General features: G+C 44.6%; 1 protein-coding gene across 2 annotated transcripts in view; it reads left to right on the top strand.

Moving 5' to 3' along the window:
• WSCD1 (WSC domain containing 1) overlaps positions 1–22,213 on the top strand; it is a 30,247-nt gene extending 8,034 nt beyond the window's left edge. For both annotated transcript variants that reach the window (XM_068655876.1, XM_068655877.1), the window contains exons 2-9: positions 596–1,255; positions 4,597–4,711; positions 5,987–6,171; positions 9,198–9,319; positions 16,359–16,524; positions 18,042–18,206; positions 19,016–19,216; positions 21,061–22,213. In XM_068655876.1, coding sequence (XP_068511977.1) covers positions 835–1,255; positions 4,597–4,711; positions 5,987–6,171; positions 9,198–9,319; positions 16,359–16,524; positions 18,042–18,206; positions 19,016–19,216; positions 21,061–21,413 — 1,728 coding nt within the window. In that variant the 5' untranslated portion in view covers positions 596–834 and the 3' untranslated portion in view covers positions 21,414–22,213. The remainder of the gene's footprint in view (positions 1–595; positions 1,256–4,596; positions 4,712–5,986; positions 6,172–9,197; positions 9,320–16,358; positions 16,525–18,041; positions 18,207–19,015; positions 19,217–21,060) is intronic.
• The last annotated feature ends 344 nt before the right edge of the window (positions 22,214–22,557 follow it).

Below are 22,557 nucleotides of genomic sequence, written 5' to 3'. Positions count from 1 at the left end.
AATCTCTGTGGTTTCTTTTAAAGTGATGTACACAGTACCTCGCACAGGGGTGCATGTAAGTGCAGAACCACAGATAGCCTTCCAACACAATGACTGACTTTACTGTGCTGCAAAGAGATTAATAATTATCTTATCTATTGTGAGTTGATGCAATTGCCCCCCCCCCCTCCTTCCTTCTGTTCTGCATTTGTAGCCTAGCTACTGTTCAACTGAAAAGAAAGAATTTGATAATACTTCCCTAAAAAGATGTCTATACTGTGGCGGCCTGTTCCAGTCACTGACAAAGAATGGAGATGGCAATTGACAAAAGAAAATAAAGAACTTTTTTTCCAAACCCCAAGAGAAATAGCCTCATTATAAAGGCATTTCTTGCACATTTCTAGTTAAAAAAAAAAAAAAAAAGGAATGCTGAAGAGCTGAAGCTACCTTCTGCTTAATCAATTATTCTCACAGGATTATTGTCATTAAAGTGCACAATTATAAACAGCAGATGGAGAAATGCTCAGCTGAAGAAAAAGGTGCGGGGGGGAAGGAAGTCGCCCTGAAGACCAGCATTTTCTGCACGGCGCTGACCCTCTTCCCCTTGATGTTGCAGGTGTGGGCGCCAGCCATGGGCAGCTGGGTGATGGCACCAGCCCAGGGCTGTGCCCAGCCCGTCGGCTGCCTGGGAGCCTGATGGCCACAAGGGTCCGGCCATGGGTGGCCGGAGAGGAGACCACGCATCTGGAGACGGCACCGAAGTGATGGGCTGAACTTATGGGAGGAACCAGCACCCATCCAGGCGGGGGTCTGGGGGCCCACTGGGAAGCGTGAAGGGCCCATTTCAGTAAGGGCATGGCCAAAGCTTTCTTCAGGCTACAGAAGTTTCTTCGGCGGACCCAATTTCTGCTCTTTTTCCTGACAGCTGCTTACCTCATGGCCGGCAGCCTCCTGCTGCTGCAGCGGACCCGCCTGGTGGTCCAGCAGGGGCCACGCGGGGCCTCGGCCGGCCAGGCCCTGCTGGTGCCGGAGGCAGTGCCGGGGGCTGGGCTGGCAGAGCCTCGGGGGGCACAGAGCCCCAGTCCCAGGCTGCTGGCGGGCACGGCTGCGCTGCGGGAGCTGGCGTCGTCCCAGCGGCACGGCCCGCACTGGCTCACGGCCCGCAACTCGGAGCTGAGGCAGCTGCGAAGAAGGTGGTTCCACAGGTTCATCAGCGATCAGGAGCCCATGCAAACAGCAGGACTCAAAGCAATGAAGCGTACTGCTGAACACAAAGGTAAGGGATCTGCTCTCTTGCTCATTTTCTGGCATGCATGTAAACCACCTCCTTCCAGGTCTGTTCCAGGCACAAACTAACGAGCATCACGAGCATCACAGTCTGCCTGTGGAAATGCCTTCCTTCTGGCTCAGCACCACTTTCAAACTAATTCTAAAATGCATACACAGTCCAGAGTAATGTTCTGATGTCCCCAGTCATGCTGAGCTGTAGCTTCCTCCAAAAATATATTCCTGTTGATTGAATGGATGCCTAGACAGTGAAATTTGCTTCCTTGATTTAAATGGTTTCCTCTTCAAGCAGGCAGAGATGAATGCTGTTTAACAATAATTATCTTTCTCAGAACAGAGAAAATTTTTAAAGTGAGCTTTTTTTTTTTTTTTTTTTTTAATTACATGTCCAAAACCATGCAAGAGGCATGTTTTACTTGTGCAAAAAGCATACCTGGAGGCAAAGAACCAGGAGCACAAAGCTGGGGTGTTTCAGGGAACCCCACTGCATTTCCTAGCTTGCCCTGAGCACACCACCAGGGTGCTCAGAGTTCAATGGCAGCACAAAAGCGAGGCACAGCCACCCTGAGCTGACACCATCAATGGCACCAACCCAAGCCCAGGGTGGGGGCATAGGAGGCTGTGGGGAGCCTGATGCCGCTCCCATTGGGGTATCTGACCGTGCACCACTGGCGCAACCTCGCCTCCAGCAGATACACCTGGTGCCGGCCACCACCTACTTTAAGGGGCCCTTCACAGCCCTGCAAGGCTGTGCAATGACAGTGTGCCCGGTTCTCTTCTCACTGACTGTGGCTGCTCTTGTCCCCCTTGGGGCTCGGATTATTTTTTCTGTGGTTAATGTAACAGTAGACAAAAAGTAGAGAAACACAGTGTGTGTTTATGAGCTACTCTAATACAAGGCTGAGCATGAACCTGTTCTTCCACAGATTTCATGAATAACTTTTAAAGCTTCAATTAAAAACAAAAGGATTAATTTTCAAAATTATCCATAAAATTAGTTAAGGCTAGTGCCCATATCAGTCATTAAGCCAGTGCCTTGCTCAAGTTCTAATTGCTGACTGAAAGGGAGCCAGAAGGACTATTTATTGCTACAAGCCATTGAGTTATGTTGATTCAAATATGCATCATTTGAATATCTGACTGAACATGAAGTGACATTATTAATAACAGTATTGTTAACAAGCATTGGAAAGCCTTTGGAAATTAGGATCAATTAAAATTTTAACTTCCTGCATAGAGCATGTTATCTTCCTCCCCTCACTTCTCCTAGTAAACTTACAGGCTTGTTATTTCATTATGGATCCCTTCCAAGATATAATGAACTCCTCTGCGACTGTAGCGCTTGTTAAAGTTCCAGCATTGCCCTACGATTCACGCCTTGCAAGGCAGCGGGGTGAGCAAGGCAGTGCTTATGATGGAAGTTGTGCTTGGCACTGCTCCTCAGCACTGTGCCAGCACCACGGGACTCCCAGTGGGCCACTTCCACACAGGTACAGTGGCCAGCCCTGGGCACAGACGCTAACCCAAAACAGAAACGACCACATCTGCTCCGGCACTCTGTAATCACCTCCAGTTCCCTTTGCCTTGCCCCATGCTCACCCAGCATCCAGTGACCTTGACCGAGAAAATTCAACTTTTTATTTTTCTTCACTTTAAGCTATTTTGCTTGCTTACTTCACAAATTGCTTAGGGCAGGGATCACATTGTACCCTGCCAGGGCAACTGGCAAATACAGTGGCAAATAGCGTGCAACAAGTACCAGTAAAACAACAAAAAGTAGCACTTCATTAGGTAAAAAAAAAAAAAAAAAAAAAGAATAATTCTGTTAAGAATGGTCCAGCTAGTGGGGCATTTTATGTTGTTTCTCCTGACCTGGTTAGAAGCAGCTATGCCATTGCAGAGGATGGCAGAGGTGGCAGAACCACCGGTTCTGGTCACAGAACCACTGATGTGATGCTTGGCTCTAAGACTGCGAGCTGACAGCAGCAGGTGAGGGATGCAGGCAGAGGAAGGATGTCCTGTGCCAGCTGGTGTGCCCCTGCCCCTGGGTCAGGCACCCTGGCCCCATGCACTGAGTTTTCATCTATTGCTTGTCTGAATCAACATCCCCAAATCACAAGTCTCCGGTAAAGTGCAGAGCATCCTCATTGCAGGTGTATAACTCCCATCTCGTTAACAGAGTACTGTGGGTGTATATTCACAGCTTGTGAATTTTCTAATTGCATGTTTGCAAATTACCAATGTGCTGTTCTCTGAATCCACTGTTGTGTTTGTGATGTTTAAATGTCTTTTTTTGTTTTGTTTTTAGTTTCTTTTTTTTTTCTAGCTGCAAAATCTCTCTTAGAATGGCTTGAACTTTCTTTTTCTTGTGAATTATTTTATTCTTAATATAATGCTTTTTAATTTCAGTTTTCATTGTATATTCTCTTCCTGTGCACAGCTGACATTATTTAATTTCCCAGCATTGTTACTTTAATACTGCTACTTCCAAAATCAAATTTCCCTTTTCCTTCATGTTTTAATGGTAACATGCACTTATATACACAAAATCGCTGTATAACAGTGGGCTGCTACATTGTCCTTCCAATCATATACTAAAAAAAAAAAAAAAAAAGGCTAGGTTTTTATTGTGTTTTGTTCAAGACAAAAAAAAAAAGAGGCTTAACATGGATGAAGTCTAACAGAAATACTTATCTTTCATATGCTAACTAAAGCAAGGCATATTCTAAAATACTCACTTGCACCAGAGAGAAAGAGATAGTTTAATGCGATAGGTAGACTGTGCTGCCTAGTTAAGGATGAAGTTATCTTTCCATTATAGCTTTAATATAACTCTACATACCCAAAGGAAATTGATTTTCTTAACATTTTTCTTGCACTATCTTATTCTCAACTTGAGATTTTCAAGAAAACCTGGGAGAAACGCATCAAGATTCCCCCAAGTTTCTTTTTAAAAGATTGCCTTCACTGTTCCTGCACAAACTGGCCATGTTTTACCCCCGGAGGGAGGGAGCCTAGCAGCTGGCAGCTGCCCGCGGGTGCTAGCTAGGGCCAGTGAAGGCTTCCCAGCGTGCTGTCAGCACCTTGCCCAGGGAGAAGCCTGGCTTCCTGGCCCTTCCTTTCCATTGCTCACCCCAGCTTGCCCTTCTCTAGCACATACACATATTCAATACCAGCAGACAGGTCAACAGAGCAGTCAGGGCTCCAGACATGTTGCAGCTCGATCAAACACAGCCTTGTTTGCGATTTATGGCTGTGAATCACCACCAGAAGTCTCCCTTCTCCTGGAGCCTGTGCACATTTCCTGACTCTGGTCTTGCATGCACATAGGTACCTACATGGGATGCTTCAGTGATGATTCGAGGGAAAGGACACTGAAGGGTGCTGTGTTTTATGACTTAAGAAAAATGACAGTATCTCACTGTCAGGAAGCTTGTGCTGAGAGGTAGGTGATATCTTTTTACTGCAACTTTTTTCTGACACTGAGCAAGGATGAATTTGAAATGGAAATGCGTGCATATATTAAACATACAGCATCTGTGAAAACTGTGATTATCTCGTACCTTCAGGCATGGAGCAGCTCTGCTACCTTGCTTCAAGTAGACTGTTTCACTGCTGCCTATCTATTGCTTTTTATTATAGCATGACTATTTAAATATATTTTCTGCTGTTCTGGTCAAAAATTGGTGTTTTGTTAGACAGTTGTTAGCTATTACCCCTTGGCCCCTGGTCTGAACCGTAACCCTGGGAGCAGTGCAGCATTCCCAAGGGCAGGACCGCACAGAGGAGCAGGCTTGCGGCTGCAAGTGTGGCCACCCCCAGCAGTGGGGCTCACCAGGGTGGAGCCTGTTGGCCATGGACCCACGCTGGTGCTCAGGGCACAGCCACCTGAATACTCTTCGCATGAAAACGTCTTCCTGTCACTCCCAAGCATGAGAGAAAGCAGAAGTAGCACCACAATTCCGAGCTATTTCTGTGAACATTCCCTCCTCTGCAAGACAGTGCAGTGTCCATGCAGCCTGCTGCTCTGGGGGGCTTCACCACAGCTTCACACCCCCGTCCCCCCTGACCTTGGGTCTCCCCATGCCAGCCCCTCAGCAGCAGCCACCCAGAGCTGTCCTGCGATGCTGGGGGCAGGCCCCAGCCGACCCCCCACACGGGGCAGGGGGTGGTGGGCAGCAGCTGCTACTGGGGTCAGGGCGGGTGGGAGGCAGCCCATGGCCTGACCACCCCAAGAGAGGCAGTGAACCGCTACACCGTGCCTTCACTCTCAGCACTTGAAAACAGCCCAACATATCCAAAGTGCTCAAATTTAAATGCTGGTTAGTGGAACCTCTGAAATGGGCCTTTCTTCTTTGCCACTCTAAACGGTCCTAAATATTTCTGGCAAAAGCCCCAAGTGCTGGCTTGGGGTAGGGCTGGCTGTCACCTCTGCAGTGCCAAATTGTCACTGCCACAGGAGCCAGGGCTGCCACCTGGGTGCCCACGCCACCCGGTGAAACTGAAGGTGAGGCCACCCCGGGGCACGGCCTGGCTCCCTTTGCCCACCGTTGCTCCCTGCCCATCACCCATGGCACAGGCTCCTTGCTGCTGAGCCCCAGGGGCCAGCTGTACCTCTGGAGCAGCGGCAGGCAGAACACATGGAGGGGATCTCACATTTGTTAGGTAGGAGACAGCCCAGGGCACCCATGCTGACTGTGTTTCATTCTGCCACCCATAGGGCCTACACCTACGCGGGCCTGGCGTATGGAGCAGAGTGCTACTGCGGGAACAAGCTCCCAGTCACTGCCTCCAGGCCTGAGGAGTGCAACAGCGAGTGCAAGGGCGAGAAGGGCTCCATCTGTGGCGGGGTGAACCGGCTGTCTGTCTACAGGGTGGAGGAGCTGTGGGCAGCAGCACCACGACGTAAGTGGACGGTGGCTGCTCTTGGGTGGTGATGCTGGCACTGCAGCTGGAGTGAGCATGATGTCCTGGGCTCGTCTCGTTCCACTTGCCACCAGCGCCAGAAGCAGCAGAGGATGAAGGTGCCTGCTGGGCACGGTGCCTGCTTGCTGTTGGCCCAGTCCCTGGCTCCCTCCCCAATACAGCAGTGCTGCTCAGCAGCTGGTAGCATCCACCTGAGAAAGCTAGTGGCACTAGGGGAGGAAGGGCAGTGCAGTGACTGTGAGAGCATCAGAATTTCAGCTGAGGAAAAACTGCACCCTTCTGCACCTGCTGCAAAGGCACAAAATGACGTGTTTAAGAAGCAGCCCTAGAAAGGGGTGCCTCATAACAGAAGGGCAGAAAAATCACACCCACTAATATAATCTTCAGCTCAGACATGATCCTAAGCAAAGTAAATACTATGTGAGTGCAGCAGGAGAATAAATAGAAGCCAGAGAGAATTGCACTGGTACCTCTCTTAAGAGACAAGACCACAGAGTTCTGCTTTTCCAAGGACTTCTTTCAGGCAGCAGCTGATTTTTTTGTTTCATGTTTAGATGGCAATACTTGTCATCTACTCGCTACGAGTCGTCTGTTCTCTGGTTGTCATTCAATTAGCTGTCATGGGAGACACAATAGATAAACCTTTGGGCCAACACAAGGCATATAAAATACCCCAACAGCTGAGCAGTCTTTTGGCAAGCTCACAAGACCCTTCGGCTGTTATTTGCTGAGAACAAGCACCAAGACCTTAGGTTGTGCCAGTATTGATGGTACTTCAGATCTTAAAGACAAGTCAAGGTTTGTACAATCATCTACCCAGCTACATATAAATTATATATCAAAGGCACACAGACCTAAATTGCTAGTGTCAGACTGACAGGCACATTGGCAGGTTTCCCAGGACATGCATCACTGTTTAAATCATCAGTGTAAAAATACATATATATATTTTACAGGAGAAAATGGCTTTTTTTTTTTTTTAAGTATTAATGAATAAGTCATCAAATTAATCTAGCCTGGAGCTAGATTTGTATTTTGTTTGCCCTTAGTAATACCTGATATTTGACTGTTTGAAGAATCCTATTGACACAAGTTAGCTGAGGGGCCAACAAAAGTATTAATCATGATGACTAATTGTGAAAATATATTGGAAGTAACTCTGAAACCGATACCATCTGTGATTTACAACAGACAACACAGAAAACAGTTCTGGCACAAGGATGCTCCTAATGCAGAGCAGATGCAGAGGTGCCCCTGTTCAAACCTCATGCAGCCAGGGGCTTTGCTGGCTCCTGCCCCACCCAGCTCCATAAGCTGCACAGCCTCTGTGCTGCAGGACTCGTGCTCCACCTCACGCTAAATAAAATGGAGTTCCAAGTCTGCAGTCTGGGACATTCCCTGGGGGCAGGACATGGCCCTCCTCATCACCAGAAAGCAGGAGATGACACAAATGCAGCCGCTTCCAGTGTGAGCCATGTATTCCCTGGGAGCCCTGCTCCCTCTTGCATGTTGATAGGGGCAGGTAAAGTCACCTGCCTGACCAGCTGATATCACTCTATGCTCATAAAACAAATATGTCCAAAATTAAATATTAGTGTGAGTTTTAGCAGGAAGTCTTTCAACAGCATCTTGCAAAACTGCAAAACTGCTCTTTTATTCCTCGGTGCCATGCTTGCAATGACCTGATTGATCTCCAGGAGATTCCTGTTCCTTCCCCAGCTTGCATTAAATTATTTGCACATCTCCTGAGTGATCCCAATATATAATACTGCTTCTAGTAACTGCTTTGAACAGTTATTACAGCAGTTATTGGGCAGCTTCTCCATAGATCTGTTCTTGGTGCATGCTAGAGAACCTGGGCCCTTCTGCCTGAAAATTCACACAAACAAATTTTCCCCTCAAAACTGGACTACATCTCTCCTGTCTTCCACCACAATACATCAGTTCTGGTGAGTGTTATTTAAGGCAGCCAGTGGGCGCAGACCAGGATTTGGAAGACCCACATTCATTTCCAAATTGACCTTTCTTCCTGTTAAGTCTTGTTAGGTAAATTATGTCAATAGAGTTGAGTTGGTAAAAAGACATTTTCCACCTTTGGAAAGCCCATAGAATCTAATGAATTACAGAAATGTGTGCATGCAGACATTTTCCGTTTTCTAACCCAGCCATACAGTGTTATTTTCTTCATTATCATTAGCTCATCTGTGCAAATGCATTGCCTCACCTGAGATAGCGATAGCTTTGTTTTTTTGTTTGGTTCCCTCAGGGGACATTTCTCTCTTAAAAGGAGGGAAAATTGTATTACTGCTTGTAAAAAGCATTTGGGCCAAATCCTGAGTTCACTCACAGTGACGCAAAAAAAATGAAGCAGTTCTGCCAAGCTCTGTGGCATTTATACAGGAGCAGGTCAGATCAGAGGCTGATGCTAAAGACTTCAAGAAAGCTATTCTCCCTGAACAGCTTACAAAAGCCTAGTTCAGATTCTGAAGACTGCAGCAAACTCCCTTGCCCTGAAAAGAAAGCGAGTGAGTGGGAAGAGGAGAGGGATATCTGCAACTGAGCAGATGTGCAGGAAGGTGAGTCCCTGTGGGGGCTTTCAGGATTCATTTAAATTCCTCTCCTTTTCTGGTGCAGATGATGTGAAGCTTTGTAGCTTTTTATCAGGGCTTTTAAGTCTTTCAGGGGAAAGCATGTCTTCAAAAGAAAACTGGCAGCTGCAAACAATAGCAATGCCCTCCACTGGTGGAATTTAATTTAAACTCTTTGCTGCAGCCCTACTTTCAGTGGTTAGTACAAAGCTAAAGGCATGTGCTCCTTTCAATACCACAGGATTTGCAACACATTTTTCTAGTGTATATCATGGTTTCTCTTATTTCTAAAGCATTTGGAATATAAAATTTATTTCATTATTCTTTAGCTTCTGAACCTAATATTGTTCTTTGTGATAGAGACAGGATACTATGGACATTGTTTTCTCAAGAGAAACCTATTTCATATCCCTGCAGGGAGGAATGTTATCTATCGAGGATGTTTTAGAGCTCCAGAAAATTTAACAGACACCTTTCCAGCCTCTTTGATACAGCCCAATTTGACGGTGGAGATGTGCTCTGAATTTTGCTCCAAGAAAGTAAGAACAGTTCTCATTTCACATCCTTTCTTCTTTTTGTTATTTTAAGTTTTAATCTACTAAGAGAATAGCAAAGATTAGTGCCTTAGAGCTCTGAATTTGTGAATGAATTTCTAAAGGACAAATCTCACCATGGTAAATACCCAGTGATGCATCTGGTCTGACCGTTCTGGAGTGGGGCAGGTGGGAGGGCAAGCTACAGAGCCATGCCACTCTGTATCATGCACAGAGAAGCCACCCCAAGTGACATTTTTCAACCCCAAGGAAACTGGTACCATTTCTGTGCCCCCATTCAAACCACACCCAGTGCAGGATGTGGCCCCAAAGAGGTTTTGGCAGCTGCGGTTCATGTGGGAGATGTGTTGCCAGGGGACAGATGTGGGTCAGCAGCACCTGAAACATATCTCCAGTGCTTTGGGGAGGCTCAACGGGCACATATGCAAGGCAGGCAGGACACCCACTGTGTCCCCAGCGGGAGTCTATCCCCATTTGCTCCCTTATGAGGACAAACCATGGATTTTAGTTTTGAGGTATCAGCACACAGTATTCTATAGCAGTGTAACTGAGTCAGCTAGGAAAAAGATACAATCTTCATTAAAAAAAAAAAAAAAAAAAAAAAAAAAAAAAAAAAAGCTGCCAGAGGAGGAAAAAAAAAAAAGCAGATAAGCTTACTAAGAGCAGGTGGGCTTTCCAGGTACTTCAATACACACATCTCTTTCCTCACAAAAAGAATTTTTGCCACTTTCACTGTAACACAAAGAATTTAAATCTAATTTATTTTAACTTCAAATGGAGTCATTGTAGAACTTATTCATTCCAAGACAGAAGACCACCAGAAAGCAACTAAAGAGTTCAGTTGTGTGCTTACTGGCTTTTGGACAGAAGGTGTGAATGGACATGCTAGCATCTGCCTTTGTGCATGCCCTGGGGTTACATCATCACCTTTGTTTGTGCTCCCATTTATCAGTGTTATACCATGGACATGAAAACAGAAGTTTCGTGAGCTTGGGTATCCCTGTGGGAAAAAATGTTTGGCCCATGACTATATCTGCTCTGTGGCTGTTGCTGTGGTTGGGTCCCCCCCTCACCCCTAACTCCCATTGGGCTTGTTTGTATCTGCAGAGTAGTGTTTTCTCAGTGGTCAGATTTAGCCTGCAGCCATGTGCAGCCTTAGAACTAAGCCGAGCATTCAATTATTTTGTCTTCTGGCATCACAAAATTTACTAAAACTGTTATGGCAAGAACAAAAATTCTTCTTAATTACTACATAATTTTAGTTGCTTTTATACCATGATGGGAAAGCTTTTCCTAGTCAACCCATTGTCTATACCAGCTCATCAGTACAGTGTTTTGAGAATGCATTATGGAAGTAATTCTGCGCAGTGAGCTGCAGTTAATCACCTTTATATCCTACACGCAGTGCCTCACAAACATGCATACACACACACACCCTCCATCCACATAAACATTTAGTAAAGCAGGACTTTGTGAGCAATTCTTTCCAAGATCTGCCACTGATGTATTTCTTAACCGTAGGGGAAAAACCATTGAATCTTTCTGTATTGAAGTTTTACCCACAGGTAACGTTTTATTAATATTTATTGATGGTGCAATTACTGCTTCTATACCTAGGAAAGTGTACAAAAACTCAGGATGAGTTTTTTTAGATGTGCTTATACACAAAGTTAGTAATTTTTAAGCATAGTCATAATATTGTGGTTTTGGGAGATGGCTTTTCTGAAGAAGTGGACTTTCTGAAGTTTATGTTCCTTCAAAGTTTTCTGGCCCAAAAGTGGAAGCATCTGAAATTCCTGCTGACTGAGAAGTGTAGGGAAAAGACCAATACCAAATGTTCCTCATTAGCCTAGCAATTGAACAGGACCAGGAGAGCAGCAGGAGACTATTCATCTCCAAGCAAAACACTACAAAAAAAAACAAACACACACACACAAAAACAAAACAAAACAAAACAAACAAACAAACAAACAAACAAAAAAAACCCACAGAATTACACCTTTGTTGAAGGAACATGAAAAACCAGTATCAGCTTTAAATGCTACCAAAGCAAGTCCTATTATGACGGTGGAAACATTCATCCCAACTTTGGTTCCTTTCCTTTCAAAATAAGTTGGACAACTTCCCAACTGTTATAGACCTTCTATGGAATTAGGAAAGCACTGTCATTTCTGTCTTTTTAGTCTAAACTATTATGCTGCAAAGAATAATCCCACCAAATCCTATACAACCTGAAAACATAGTGGGCTTTTTAATAGGACTAGTCTGATGCCTAAATTTAAATACATAAATAAGTCTTTTCCTATTTGGGACTCAGAAGAAAAGCAAACAGACATACCACATCAATTTGTGAGCCTCAGAAATGGCAGCTCCATCCTTTGGAAATGTATGAGATATGAATTCAAGGAAACAACTTTAGATGATACCTGCTAAATAGCCTTAATTTTCTATTTCTTTCTTAATTAACAGAATGATGACATGTCTTAATTGCAACCTATTATTGCCCTGTAACAGAGCCATGAACGTGTTTCTTTGCCAGAAGTCATAATTTTCATATATATTATTTTATAAGCCAACATACATAATAAATAAGCCATCTCCACTTGAATTTATATTTTTAAGTAATCATTCCTTTTAACTCCCAGCTGCTGTATATAGTTATATATAATAAAAAAAAAAAAAAAAAACTGAAACTACACTAAGTCTGGAAGAGAAAACCCCACCATCTCAATGCATCCAAAAACCATGGCAGCAAATTTGCAAACATGACCACCTCCAAATTGTTTCTTCTGTTTTTTTATTTGTTTTGTTTTCCAAGAACACACAAAAATTCTAATTTCAAAAACAGACGTGCTATTTTGGTTTCCAGATGTAGATACATTCTGTTATTTACTCATAAAAAAAAGACTCTTGGGATTTTGATTAAAATCCCATTATAGAATATTTCTATACCCTCATTTGGATTTATTTATTTATTTTAATAAAGGCAATAAAATGGATAAGTAGGCCAGAACCTCAAATGGCACAGATAACTACAGCCCCAGTGACTTTATTCCAGCACTGGGAGAGGAGTGTTTCAGATCAGGGTCACACTGGGTATAGCAGTGCATTGATCTATTGTCCCCTGGCCCTAATGGATTACAACATAAAACAAGTCAGCATTTTTACCCAAGCGGTGATTTGCTCTCTGGTGTTTTATTCCTTGCTCTTATAATATCCAGGTCAATGAAAACTTGATGAATGACTTCTAGGCTCATTGTAAAGTGAACACGCCGTTTTTTAAAGTAAACCAAACCCATCATTTTTACTTAGGAGAGAAATTTTCATCTACAATTAGCCCCCATTCTCTTATTCTTTTCTGTAGATTGAGAGAAATAAAAATAACTATCAGACAGAAAAGTTAGCAAAGGAAGTTGAAAAAGAGTTGAATTTAGCAAAGTAATCAGAGTGAATCCAGTTGTGTATTTTTAACCTATTCATAACTCTTAATTTGAAAACAATCTAATAAAAACAATCAGTATCTGAATCATCATAGTATCTGTGTTGCTCTTGGAGACAGTGTAAGTGCTGTAAGGAAAATTTATCTAACATTCAACGTTCTTGTAGATGTTACCTGACATCAACTCTCACTATGCTACAGCTTGCAGGATGGACACCATAGCCTGTCAGTGCATGTTCTAAAGCTCCATCCAGAAAATTGCCCCTTCAGGCACCCACAGATTTCCCTCGCATTTCATGTGTTTAACTGAAGTGACGCATTGAGGATTTGTGCATTGGGCCTGAGAAGGACTAGGACTAGGACCACATGTGGTTGGTTAAAGCAGTAACCACAACGTGGGGCTGAGTGCAGCTGATGGCTTGTAGCTGCTGATTAAATGCAGACAGGAAGACAAAGCTGAATATACTGTTTTACAATCAGTGTGCTGCTTCAGTTAGATGCAGAGTATGAATAATGAGTCGCTGAACACCGTACTTTGCACTGATGCTGAGGGTCCGGGTACGATCCCCTCAAATACCATAGCACCTCTTCCATCATGCCCTATGATCTGAGACCTGCTACTCATCAGGCCAGCTCCCAGCTTCTCCCCTTTCCCCAAGCACATGCTGAAGCTCAGAGAGCAGGCACCTGTGTGGTTAATTTTTGTGTAAATAAATGTAAATGTCCATTACTGAACCAAGAAAGGCTCTGCTTTTCAGGGTCCAATCATGCTGCTGAAACCTTAGTGTTGTAAATAAAGCAACTTTATTGTCTGAAATTTTCCAGTCACTTTACAAACATACAGGTATGTCAGTTTAAAATACTTGATGAAATAAAACAATTCAAATTGCTGAAAGTAAGATAATCTTCTTTTGATTTAAAAATTGCTATCATATTAAAGCTAGTAGAACTGAAGGAGTAGGGAAAGAGAGGTGAAAGAAGCAACTTTTTTGTTGTTGTTGTTGTTGTTGGTTGCTGTTTGCAGTTGGCAAATATGCAAGGATTTGACACTTCAATGGAAAAAGGCACTGTGTCCTAAGTGTAAATTAGTGACCAAAATGTTGTTCTTACCCTAAGTAATGACATTTTATGTCGCTAGAGAAAGGATTCCTGAAATGCGCTAACAGCATGATTTCTCCTTTCAAGACAATTTTCAGACTTTCCTTGAGTCTGAAAGGTCACCTAACACCACAGAAACAGGAGGGAGATAGACTGAACTCTTCCAGAGCATCGGTAATAAGTTTTGCCAGTGCCTGTGTTTGCACATTAGGGTTGTACTGCCTATGCTAAATTTACATCAGGGTGCTTAAACACTCACAGTTAGCAAAGTATCCACAAAGAAGTGTTAGAGGTGGCATCAGGTGTGAGATCGCATCAGCACTTCCAGCTGTGCAGGACAGCACACTCAAGCAGCAGGAGATAAAAGAAACATCCCCCATCACTTGTATCGCAGCCAGCTCTATTAGGTCACAAATATGTGACAGAGGCAAATACATCCTTCTCTCTTGGTTAATCTGTGCTGGTAAGGACAGCCCTTCACCCTCTGCCAGCCAGGTGCTAGGACACTCATTTGTTTGAGGTCTTTTCCCAATTCCTCTTCCTGAAGGTTGATTTAAATGAGTGATACAAGTAGGAGACACCCATGTTTTTCGTTCCCCATCCCAGAAATACCTCTTTGCTAGATGCTTCATATGGTATATACCACTAGGATTACCAGACTTTGAAGTTAGGCGCTGATAAGAAGAAACAGTGGAGGCAAGAGGCGTAGCATCAGTAGTAAGGCTACAGGAGACAGCAGGAGCTGAGTCCCGATAAAGGTCAATGCTACTGTTTATGGCCAAAACCAGAGCCCTGCTGCAGGAAAGCTTGGGAAAGACATTGAAAGACCCACACAAAGAAACACAAAATAGAAAAACAGCAAGAGATTGCTCTCATAATACTGCCTGACCAGCAGAGAGGCCACACACATGTGGGGGATTAGCCTGGCCACTCCTGACCTCTACAAGGGCCAAACACTAGCCCCGAATCTCTCTTCCCTGAACTACCTTTAGTTACAAACAGCGTTTCAGAGTGATTCCAAAACAGTACTATATTATCCCAAGCTTTTTTGCCTTCACAAAAATGATTGCACAAAGATGCAGAAGTAGAAAGATGCACATACTTAAGCCTTGTCAAAAAATCTCCGACCTTCCAGAAGAGTAAATCCTTTGCAGGTGCCACTTGGCATGAGGTAAAAGGCCCACTGTTATTCTAGGCTGTGCTCGAGGGCCAGGATGTTTATTAATTTCTCCAATGGAGAGACACTGCTTCAAAATAAAGGGAAAAATCTGTTTGCAAGCAGACACAGAACACTCACCCTTGGATCAAATCTGTAAATAGTTTTTGACAATGTCATATCTCATTCACTAAGCAAATGTTGGCTGTTTGGGCACAGATGGCACATGTGTTTTATTTGACTCCTTATCAGAGAAGGAACACGTGGGGAAGAGTGAGAGATAAGATGCTCAGCAGTCCTGGCATGTGCTTTCAGAGGCCAGAAGACTTTTAAAAGACAAAAAGTGTTGGTAGGGAATAGGTGGAATTGAATGCTCTGTGCTTGAATAACCTGACCTTCCCTCGGCCACTGTCACCGAGGCCGGGCCCTTCCCCGCATGCTGATGTGCAGCATGTCACCCAGCGAGCTGTCTGGGAGGCTTCCAAAGTCTGAGAAAACGAAAGCCCAGTCTTCCTAGTAAAGAGGAGGAAGGCTGAATTTTAGGGCAAAGTTTTGCCAACTAATGAATGATTTTTTCATATGGAGCACGTAATCACTTCCAAATTTCTTCAGCAAGCAACTAGCACACATTTCCCTCTGAAAGTGGTAGTTACTTGGAATAAAATTTACTTGGCAGTTTGAGTAATTTTTCCAAAATATATACACAGTAGCACTCAAACCCTACACCAACCCCTCTATACACAGTAGTGTTTTTCAAACTGTGAAGGTGTCACAGCAAGATGCATACCTTATGGCTTTATTTTATTTTTATTTTAAACACGATTGCAGCAGTTAGTGGGTCTAAGTTCCTTTTTCCTTTTAATTTTTTAAGGTTTCTTCTGCACAAACTCTGGTAAAGTCAACAGAATGTGTCCAACCTTTTAGCAGATGACTCCTCGGTTTGGAGGACTATAAATGGAAGTTTAAAACATGATACAAGTCAAAATGCTCATTTTGGGGGTAAACACCTTTTCCCATACTGAAGTTTCAAATGGAGTTACATACTAAAGACTGCAGGAATATTACCAAATGATATATTTAAGAATAATGAAAAGATAGTATCGTGACTTTTCAAACTTTACAAGATCTGTCTAAAAGCTATTTTCAAAGAAATTACCATGTTAAAGACAGTAGTATATAAGAAGCGAGATTTACAATGATATATCAAAGACTGCTTTGATCTTGACAGTGGCCTCGTGAAAATTTATTTTTCGTTTGCATAACAGGAGTATTCCCCACAGGCTGCTGATGCTGTGGCATTTATGCACTGATCTATTTTCTCTCCTTTACAGGAATTTCCCTTGGCAGTCATCCGAGGGCGGGAGTGCTACTGCGGCTACCCCACTGGGCGCTTCTCGCTGCACGGTGGTGCAGACAGGCAGCTCTGCAGCGGGATGCTCAACGTCAGCTCTGCTGCTGGGGGGAAGTACTGCCTGGTCTACCAGACGCCGGTGCAAGGTACAGCTCCAGCCCTGCCATGCCAGGACTGGACCCCCTACTGCGGGAAAGAGCCCCCCCACACCCCTTCTGCCTCTCCCTCCTGCAGCAGGTGGGAGCCATTCAGTTTACAGCAATCTTACCCTCTATGACTAATATCACAACAGGAATTTAGATGGCACCCCTGCTCTAAATTCCCTTCTTGCAGTCATGTTCGTAAACATGCATCTTTCCAGGTATTATTTCCAATCATTCTCTTGTTAAATAGTACAACCTCCCCGTCAGAAAAATGATTTCGCAGATGGAGAGAGAAGGTAGAGCCTGGGGAGCCAAACCCCGAGACACCTGGGGACAAGGACCCTGTAGTCTGGTTTGAGTCCTGTTCATTGAGCGCACACCCATCCCCCTGTTAAGCAGAGACATCAAGACTGCAAACTTTAATTGTTCTCTGCCCACCTTCCTCCAAAATATTAATCTTCACGTGTGTCAAAGCCAGAAAATAAAGCAGACAGTAAGGCCCTAATCCTGTAAGCTATCAAGGCAGAACCTGTAGCCTTTTCCATGTGGTGATTTACACCAAGTTCAGCAAAACTATTCACAAATTTAAAATTAAATTCTGTGCTAGGTTGGTGCAGTTCCCCATTCCCATACCCTCTTTTGTTTTTCCCCCCTTCATCTTTCAATTCAGAGGCATACTGCAGATAACAGCATGTCAAAAGGTCATGCAAGAACACTCACTTTCATGAAATCGCTAGCATCTACCACATCTGAGTAGATCAGGAGTAGCACAAGACAACCTTTTCTGGACTATGCTGCACTTACTGGATCCATGGATCCATCTGTAGGCTACTTTGAAGAATGAAGAAGGAGGGATTTCTGATCTATTTCCTGCCTTCTTTTTGTACAGACACAGAGAGCTGGGATTGCTTCTCACCCTCTACCCTTACTTTTAATGGCACGTTAAGCAATAGAGTTAGTATTTGCAAAAACTAAGTGTAGGAGCTACACTTAGTGTACTACTTAATGTAGGAGCGAGGTTCTAGCCCCACCAGAGATCAGTGCAGCACAGGCATCTTAACAGCCTCAGGCCTTTTTCTAGAGAAGAATAGTAGTCTGGATGCTTAGTTGAGTGCCAGCTCTTTTCGGTAGGAGGGGTTTTTCCTGTGGTACAAAATTTGCAGTTTTCGGGTATAATGGCACGTTTGGGGTTTCACTGAAGAGCCAGCCTGCCAGGCAAGCAGCAATTAACAGACAGGCATCAAGGGACTTTCATCAGAACTTGCTGGCAAGTAAAATGGTTTGCTGTAGCTCTAAGAAAAATGCACTGCCTAACACAAAACCAGCAAAAACCTTTTCTGAGGTTTTATTTTCTCTTATGGATGAATTAATTTTGGGAAGGAGCTGACTCACAACTGGACTCAAATTGATATCCTATATTTGAAAGGGAGAAAGAAGCAATACACCCTGTAATCTAGGGCTGCCACTGGAATTATTAAAAAGCCACAATGATAACAATGAAATATCTTCTATACTTGCAGACACCCGCTGTACAGACAGAAAATTCTTAACCACTAAATCCAAAGTGTTTGTTGCTTTGTCGAGCTTTCCTGGAGCTGGCAACACATGGGCTCGCCATTTGATAGAGCATGCTACGGGCTACTATACGGGCAGCTATTACTTCGATGGAGCGCTCTACAACAAAGGTACTGCTTCAGGGGACGCGACACACAAAGTGCTTCAAGGAAGAGGGTTTTACTTGCATGCTCCAGCATCCTTCTGCTTGGAGCCAACAAGGGCGTCACCGTCATCACATCTGATCCAATTTAAACACGCGTCTAGAACAAGTGGTCCCACGTGGTGCAGGTAGCAGCAGGGACTGCTCCAGCAGCGTGCTCAGTGGGCAGATACTGGCATGAACAGCAGTCTGACCCGTGTTCTGTTGCTGTGTACTTGCAAGCATGCAGCTCCCATTTAAAAGAATGGTCCAAAAGACAAAGTTGACCAAACCCTGAGGTTAAGACACTTTAGTAGCACATGAAACAAGAGTGGTTTTTTTTTGTTAGTTTGTTTGTTTTAATGTTACTAATTCTTCTGGGAGGCCAGTACCCTGAGGGGGGGGGGGTAACCTTGATGTTTATCATGCACCGAGAACTAGTTTCACAGAGAGCAACCCTTTTGTCACGAGTGCCTACCAATTCCTCCCGAGCAGAGGAAAGCCTAGCTTCCAGCACACAGCCCAGCTCAGGTGACCTAAGCAGCTGAGCGCCAGCCAGTCAGAGACAGGGTCCTGCTTACAGCAGCTGTGGAGGAGCTTGCAAAGTGGCTCCAACCCAAATCAGGTTAATTAGCCATGCAGGTGGCCAGCCCTGGTCTCAGGTACTGGGTGGCAGGCTTAATTGACTGGTGTTTTCACAACAGTTTTACACTTCTGTAGGGATTGGTTTAAGAACATGAAAATGCATAAATACATGAAAACAAAAACAAACAAAACATATCATGTCGTGTAAAACAGGTTTTAAAGGAGAAAAAGACCACTGGAGAAGTAGAAGGACCATCTGTGTGAAAACTCATGAAAGCGGCAAGACAGAGATTGAAATGTTTGACTCTGCCATCCTGTTGATAAGGAACCCGTACAAGTCGCTCATGGCTGAGTTCAACAGGAAATTCGCTGGGCACCTAGGCTATGCCACGGACCGCAACTGGAAGAGCAAAGGTAGTGTGTCAGAGCACCCAGTGCTGCTGTGGCATTCTGTGACAGGGGTAACACCGTGACAGGATGCTGAAACCTCAGTGAGCACTGCAAACACTCAGTGGAACTTGAGTCCCATCACAGCACAGGGCAGGCCCAAAAGTCTCAGGCCTGCACTCTGGGAGTGGACACGGTTGGGCCACACTTCTGCTGCAGAGAGATGCACTGCGGCTGCAGGCAGCAGCAGTATTGCTACCAAAGTACTGTGTGGCAGAGAAAACACATCCAGGCACATGAGCCCAGCGTGCAGCCCATTCACCAGGCTACGTGCCGTGAAGAAAGTTTGCCCCTGCAGCACGTAATAACCTAGAGAAATCTAATTTAAGATTTAGGGGATTTGATGGAGCATGACTTTCCTGAAGGCAGTTTTACAGCACTGCACAGGTGCTAGTGAACTGCAGATAAATAAGGATAATAGCAATAAGGAGACTTCAGATTCAGCATTCCTTGAACACATGAAAGGACTTCAGAGTATGACTGCCACACTTCATGCCTCCGACTAGCAAGCTGGATAGCAGGACTGTGATTTCCCTGCTGCATACAGACTCTGCAGCACAGAAAGGATTCAGCACGCATTTATCCTTTCGTATGTTTTAGACGTAACAGATATGGCTTGGCAAACAACATAGAACAGGGCTCTGGGGATGGCAGGGAAGTGTCCTCTGTCACAGCATGTTTCTTTCCCAAGTTCATATATCATCTTTCATCAGTCACAACTCAAGACTGATTCATCAAAAAGCAGGCAAAATAGCCCTTAGAAAAGAGAAAATAAAGACTTGACGGAATGGCTTTCCTGTGCTACAAACTGCAAACTGTAATATTTCAGCCACAATTACTCCTTGTCCAGCCCAAAACTCAGACTATCTTTAGCCTCAGGAAATTATCACAACCACCCAGAAGAGATTAAGGTGTCACCCAAGGCAATAGCTGGGAAAGTAATTCAGGAAATTTTGTCCTGGTGATGCTGACAAGTGACCATAAATCCCTCCTATGTGCCAGGAATACAAGAATCTTCCCAATTAATCCTATTTTCTTATCCAATCTCCCCAGAAACAATCAAAATGCTATATTATTCAACAAATCTGGAAGTGAGTGAGGACCACCTCAGGCCCCAGCAAAGATCAGGGTCCTGATGCTGCATGTGTGTGTATTTTTATATACATATATATGTAAATATAGAATTGCCCTGTCTCTTTCTCAAACACCATTTGAAACAGAGGTAAAAGGGTAGGAAGACTATAGAGGCAAAAGAATCTGATTGAAGTCACGTGGCAAAGCACTGCTCAAAACAGTGTCTGAGCAGGACCTGCCCTTTCACTGCTTTCCTCCAGTCACTTCTCCCTTCTCTTTTTGCCCTACTCCAGCCCCTGCACAAAGCTGCCTGCTTGCATGCACAGAGTAGAGCTCAAGCCCTAAAGGCAAGACACATTAAAGATGCAAAGTTGCAGCTCTGCCTGGCCTTGTCCTGACCCTCCCAAGGGGCTTCCTGTACAGCTGAGTTTCTCCCAGCACTGTTAATGCCCCAAACCTGCACAGTCTGGGTGACTGAGGGGCAGCAGGGTTAGGCATCCACATCCACACCATCACTACTTTGAACAGGGAAAGAACAGCATCCGCCTCCATACCCGAAGCTGGAAGCAGAGCTGCTGTACCTCTGCAGCTGGCCACATTGCCTTCTGCAGCACACACCCACTCACCAACATCATTCCATGGCCAGCACCTCTACTCCTGTACCAAGGTAAAATTTAAAAAACTGGGGAAAGTATGGCTAACATTGTCTTATTTCTCTGTTTTTCCCCATCAATTAGAGTGGCCTGATTTTGTGAACAGCTATGCCTCCTGGTGGGCCTCCCATGTCCTGGACTGGCTGAAGTATGGAAAACGCCTCCTTGTCATCCACTATGAAGACTTGAAACAGAGCCTCATACCCAAGCTGAAGGAGATGGTGGAGTTTCTCAACATGACAGTGACAGAGGACCGGCTGCTCTGCGTTGAGAACAATAGGGATGGGAACTTCAAGCGGTCTGGTGCTAAGCAGAAGAATTTTGAGCCATTCACCCAGGAAATGAAAGATCTTATCAACAGATACATCCTGACAGTGGATGAAGCCCTGAAGGGAAGAAACTTCACAGGGCTACCCAGAGAGTATGTGCCAAGATGATAGCGTGGTAGCACTCAGCTATGTTTAGAAATATATATTTTTTTCATAAAAAAAAAAAAAAGACCTGTATAGCAGCTAAAGCAAAGATACTTGTGGAATCTGCTGAGTAATGCAAATTCTCTCTACTCTTGGATGTTCTTCAGGGCACTAAGACCTCCAAAAGACAAAACAAAGCATAGAAATTGGGTTATAGACCAAGACAAAGATACCAGTGTCTGCCTGCGTGTGCCCCTCTGTGTGCGAACGGCCAGAACTCCACAGCAAAGTGATGCTGCTCCTGCAGCAGGCATCTGCCACCAGGGCTGCTGGGGATTTCACAGCTACCGAGTTGAAAATGGGTATATGTAATGGGAGAAAAAAAGTCTCAACATTGACAAATGATTTTCAACTGAGCACGTAAGACAATAAATCCTGTTCTTCTCAGCATGGTCCATGGCTTCCCTCTTCAGGTTTGCTGGCCAGGACGGGCTCCAGGCTCCCTGTGGGAGCCAAAGCAAGCCCTTACTAGGCAGGGTGAGAGGACCAGGCCCCCCAGGGAGCACCAAGGTGGTCTTGACAGATGCTGAAGCCTGCACCACCTCTCTCCAGAGCCAGCCAGCAAGGTGCTCACCTCAGCTACTGCCGCTTGCTCCCCTTTGTGCCAGGGAGCATCCGGTGCTCAGCAGCCACCAGCGTGGAAGCTTATGAACGGCACAGCCTAAGGGACTGCAAGATGCTTCTGTTCATGTGAAATAAAGGATTCCTTGAAAACCTGCCTGAAAACAGTAGTTTTAATAAAATAAGGAGTTTGTATAAAGGAAGCTGGGTTTCCTCTGTGTGTGTCATTTGTGCTTTAAAATAAGTAAATAGTCCCACTCCACACAGCTCCCTGTCGTGCTTGGGGCACTTCCCCCCAGCCTCTCCCTCCAGGTCTCCCCCAGCAGCCAAACTACCTTGACAGTGGTACAGTTACAGCACTGAACAGATTTACAATGAAAGCCAAAAATTTTCTGCCATTTACATGACAAACACAGCCAGAAGAAAATCAGCTTGATTCTGATGCTGAAAATCCACGCAAAGGCAAGTGGGGAAGAATTAAAAACAAAAACACACAGAACAAAGGAGGCTGTGGCAAATGATTTGGAAAGCTTTATTCAGCTTCCAT

Source organism: Anas acuta, chromosome 19, assembly GCF_963932015.1.
Source record: "Anas acuta chromosome 19, bAnaAcu1.1, whole genome shotgun sequence".
NCBI classification, from domain to species: domain Eukaryota; kingdom Metazoa; phylum Chordata; class Aves; order Anseriformes; family Anatidae; genus Anas; species Anas acuta.
Note: the sequence above shows the minus strand (reverse complement) of the source record. Positions and strands in the feature narration are given on the sequence as shown.